This window comes from Wasmannia auropunctata, unplaced genomic scaffold, assembly GCF_000956235.1.
Source record: "Wasmannia auropunctata unplaced genomic scaffold, wasmannia.A_1.0 LD336053.1, whole genome shotgun sequence".
Classification (NCBI taxonomy): Eukaryota; Metazoa; Arthropoda; class Insecta; order Hymenoptera; family Formicidae; genus Wasmannia; species Wasmannia auropunctata.
Genome location: NW_012026837.1, coordinates 6,914,671 through 6,919,146, shown reverse-complemented (window position 1 = coordinate 6,919,146; position 4,476 = coordinate 6,914,671). Strand labels below are relative to the sequence as shown.

Below are 4,476 nucleotides of genomic sequence, written 5' to 3'. Positions count from 1 at the left end.
GATATGATACAAAATAAAATTGATGACATAGAAGATTCAATTGAGCAGCATGGAGAGAGAATAAACTTCGATGATGCATATCACTCATTAATTACTAAGGCCCGTAGAATGTGTGGAGTAGGACAATCATTTAATGCTCAAAATGTCCCGGTAAATGCACAACCTGTAATTCAAGGGGGGCAATTCGCATTGCGACCATATGTAAAATTGCCAAACATTGATCTACCAAAATTTGATGGAAACTATGAGCGATGGATAGCGTTTCGTGATTTATTCGATTCTCTGATCGCATCAAATCAAGCACTTCCTAATGTGCAGAAGTTACATTATTTACGATCTAGTTTAACAGGGGAAGCAGCCAAGGTTATTAGCGCACTGGAAATTACAAGCGACAACTATGCGGTAGCATGGAATTTATTAAAGCAAAGGTACGAAAACAAGAGATTGATTGTGCAATATTTAATTCAAATGTTACTTGATTTACCAGCTATTCCCAAAGAATCATGCACGGAGCTCAGACAATTGGTAGACAATGTTTCGCAATACACACAATCGTTAATAAAACTCGGACAACCAGTAGAGAGTTGGAGCACTGTAATAATACACATAGTGTTGCCAAAGCTTGATAAAGGTTCTCGTAGAGAGTGGGAATCGAAACGCGATGAAAGGGAAGAATTCCCTGCACTTACTGAATTCATAGAATTTATTGTTAATCGTAGTTCCTTTTTAGAAGCTGTGAATCGAGCGAATCAGAATGCGCAAAATGTGGCTGGGAGTCATGCTCGAAGCAACGGTAAACCGAATTCAAGTCAACAAAAAAATGTAACTCAATCGTACGTTGCATCAAATAATTCAGCATGTGTAACATGCTCCGGAGATCACAAATTGCATGAATGTAAACGATTCCTGGAGATGTCAGTGTCAGACAGAACTGCAGAAGTAAAAGGTAAACGTTTGTGTCTAAAATGTCTTAAAAGCTTCCATGGACGAAATTGTAGAGCATCAAGTTGTAAGGTATGCAAAGGCTATCATAATACGCTTCTACATAAATCTGAGTTCTCTAGCAATGAACAATCAAATAAAGAGAATGATAAGGCAGAGACAAGTGACAAGAACTCCTCTCGGCAGACCGTTGCTTCGAACATAACCACAACTTCCACGGTATTAAACCACTGTAGCATCCAAAGAAATCCACAGGTACTCCTTGCGACGGCTATTATTTACATTTATGATCGCAACGGAACCCCCCACGAATGTCGTGCATTACTCGATAGTGGATCTCAGTCCAACTTTATTACAAAGGAATTAAGTAAACGATTAAATTTAAAACAGGAATGTGCTCACACTACGATTATGGGTATTAATCATACTCCGGTAAGTGCTATTCAAAGAACTCGCGCATTAATTAAATCACGGGTAACTTCCTTTCAGTCAGAGATCCCATTTTTGGTTATTAACAAAATAACAGAACAGTTACCAATGGTTGCAATAGAAGATGACAAGTTTAAGATACCAACTAATTTACAGCTGGCAGATCCTACGTATTTCATTCCAAATCATATAGATATTCTATTAGGTGCTTCTATTTTTTGGGAGCTCATGGGCAGTAACCAAATTCGACGCGGCAGGCATGTACCTATACTTCAAGAAACTAAATTAGGATGGATAATCTCAGGCACAATACAGAGTAATAAAATGAAACAGTGTGACAATACATACTGTGGAATATCCGTCAATGCCGCACTTAACCAACAGTTAGAGAAGTTTTGGAAAGTCGAAGAAGTGGAGCAACCCATGCATCAGTCAGTCGAAGAAACACATTGCGAAGAGCACTTTCGGTCTACGCACAGTAGAGATAAAGAGGGCCGTTTTATAGTACAATTGCCCTTGAAAGGAAAGATAGAGGAGTTAGGGGATTCATTTAACATAGCGGAAAAACGTTTGAAAACACTGGAGCGAAAATTAGAAAGGCAGCCAGAATTAAAGGATCAGTATCATGCATTTTTGAAAGAATATGCAAGTTTAGGGCATATGACAGAGATTTAAACAGAAAAGGTACAGGATAAGGTAGCATATTATATTCCTCATCATGGTGTGATAAAGGAAGACAGTACTACTACGAAGCTGAGAGTCGTGTTTGATGCTTCGTGCAAAACATTTTCGGGAAAATCGCTTAATGACTTGCTTATGGTGGGACCAATTATTCAAGAGAGCCTGTTTGAGATTGTCATACGTTTACGGCAGCACAAATTTGCAATTGCAGGAGACATTACGAAGATGTACCGACAAATCAACGTAGAAAATGAGGATCGCAAACTGCAGCGCATACTGTGGAGATGGAGTAAAGACGAGCCTATCCGAATATTCAAACTGAATACAGTAACATATGGAATCTCGAGTTCACCGTTTCTAGCTATGAGGTGTCTTAAAGAAATAGCACAACAACATGCAGCTGAAGACAGCAGAGCAAGCAAAGTGATACAAAGCGACTTCTACGTGGATGATTTGTGGACAGGAGCAGATTCAGTAGATGAACTCGTAAGCCTTAAAGATAGAATTACTCGAATTCTCTCGTCTGCCAAATTTGAGCTCAGAAAATGGGTCTCCAACGCTCCAGGGATTAGCGAGCAGAGCAACAAAAAAGAAACGGTGCAATTAAGTGAATCAACAAAGATACTAGGATTATGGTGAAACACCACAGAGGATGAATTACAATATAAAGTGAAATTACAGAGCAGTCACAAGAAAGTTACAAAACGTATCATTTTAACCAGTGTAGCGCAAATTTATGATCCGCTAGGATTATTGGGACCCGTAGTAATACAGGTAAAAATTATACTCCAACAGCTATGGCGATCGAAAAGTGACTGGGACGAAGACGTTACAAATGAAATAAAGAAGCTTTGGATCCAGTGGGAGTCAGAAATATCTGGTGTTGAACATCTAGGAATCCCGAGAAGATTCTTGTGATAATCCGGAGAGAATAGAATTACACGGATTCTGCGATTCGTCAGAACATGCATATGGAGCCTGCATATATATTCGAAGCATTACGTCACAACAAGAATACACTGTTAGATTGATTTGCGCCAAATCGCGAGTAGCACCCATAAAAACAGTGTCACTTCCAAGATTGGAGTTATGCGGGGCGGCGTTATTGACTAAATTAGGCAAAGGTGTGTTACGAACACTGACAATTCGAATCAGGTGCATTACTGGTGTGATTCAACAATAGCTCTGTCTTGGATACCGGGCGAAGCAAGTCGGTGGAAATCCTTTGTAGCAAATAGAGTGGCCAATATACAACAGGATTCAGAAGGCATTCTGTGGCATCATGTAAGATCGCAAGATAACCCAGCTGACTTGTTATCAAGAGGAGTAAATCCCAGCAAATTAAAGGAGCAAAAAATCTGGTGGGAGGGTCCACAATTTTTGCATAAAAACTCGACTCTGGTACCTTTTAATAGTAAGAACATACCAGAGAATATAACAGAGGAACGAACAACGAGCTTCTTGGCTTACAACGAAAACAATTTTTACTCAGACATGATACAAAGATTCTCCTCATTATCGCGATTAACCCATGTAGCAGCTTATTGTATTCGCTTTAAAAATAATGCATTAAGACACACGGTACAAAAAAAAGGAACTCTGGATGTAAAGGAAGTAGAACAAGCATTGAAGATACTTATTAAAAGTTGTCAAGCAAATAGTTTTCCTCAGGAGTTGCACAGTTTACGAAGTCAAACTCAATTACATTCAAAGAGCAAGCTCTTAAATCTGCATCCATTTTTAGATCCAGATGGTATCATTCGTGTGGGGGGGAGGTTGCGTAACGCGTCTATAGAGTATACACAAAAATATCCTATTGTTTTACCTAAGAAGCACCATTTGACTAAATTGATAATTAGAGACATACATTACAAAAATTTACACGCCGGACCACAAGCAATTCTGACAATAATGCGTAACAATTATTGGCCGATCTCAGGAAGGGATGCAATTCGTCGTGTCTTAAGAAGTTGCGTAGTATGCTTTCGTATAAAACCTGTGAGTACAAAGCAATTAATGGGTGATTTGCCGGCTGTGAGGGTAACGCAAGCGAGAGCGTTTCTACATACTGGACTAGATTATGCGGGTCCGTTTTCAATAAAGATATCGCGCAATAAAACGAGCAAATGCTATTTAGCGATTTTTGTCTGTTTAGCCACTAAAGCGGTACATTTTGAGTTGGTGCTGGATTTAAAGGCAACATCATTTCTCAATGCAATGAAAAGATTTATCGCTAGAAGGGGTAAATGTGCCACTCTATACTCGGATAATGGTACCACGTTTGTGGGAGCAAATAATCAGCTGTTAGAATTGAAGGAGTGTTTAGCATAACAAGCAGTTCAAAATCAGATAAAAAACTATTGTACTAAACAATTTATTGACTGGAAATTTATTCCTCCATATTCTCCTCATATGGGAGGAATA

The 4,476-nt window shown here is 39.0% G+C and overlaps 1 protein-coding gene across 1 annotated transcript; it reads left to right on the top strand.

The window, feature by feature from the left end:
• The first annotated feature begins 468 nt into the window (after positions 1-468).
• Positions 469-4,383, top strand: LOC105451334. Its single transcript, XM_011691700.1, has 6 exons — positions 469-1,374; positions 1,432-2,016; positions 2,062-2,659; positions 2,702-2,826; positions 2,948-3,176; positions 3,236-4,383. The coding sequence occupies exons 1-6, from the start codon at positions 469-471 to the stop codon at positions 4,381-4,383; spliced, it is 3,591 nt and encodes a 1,196-aa protein (XP_011690002.1).
• Positions 4,384-4,476: the final 93 nt, after the last annotated feature.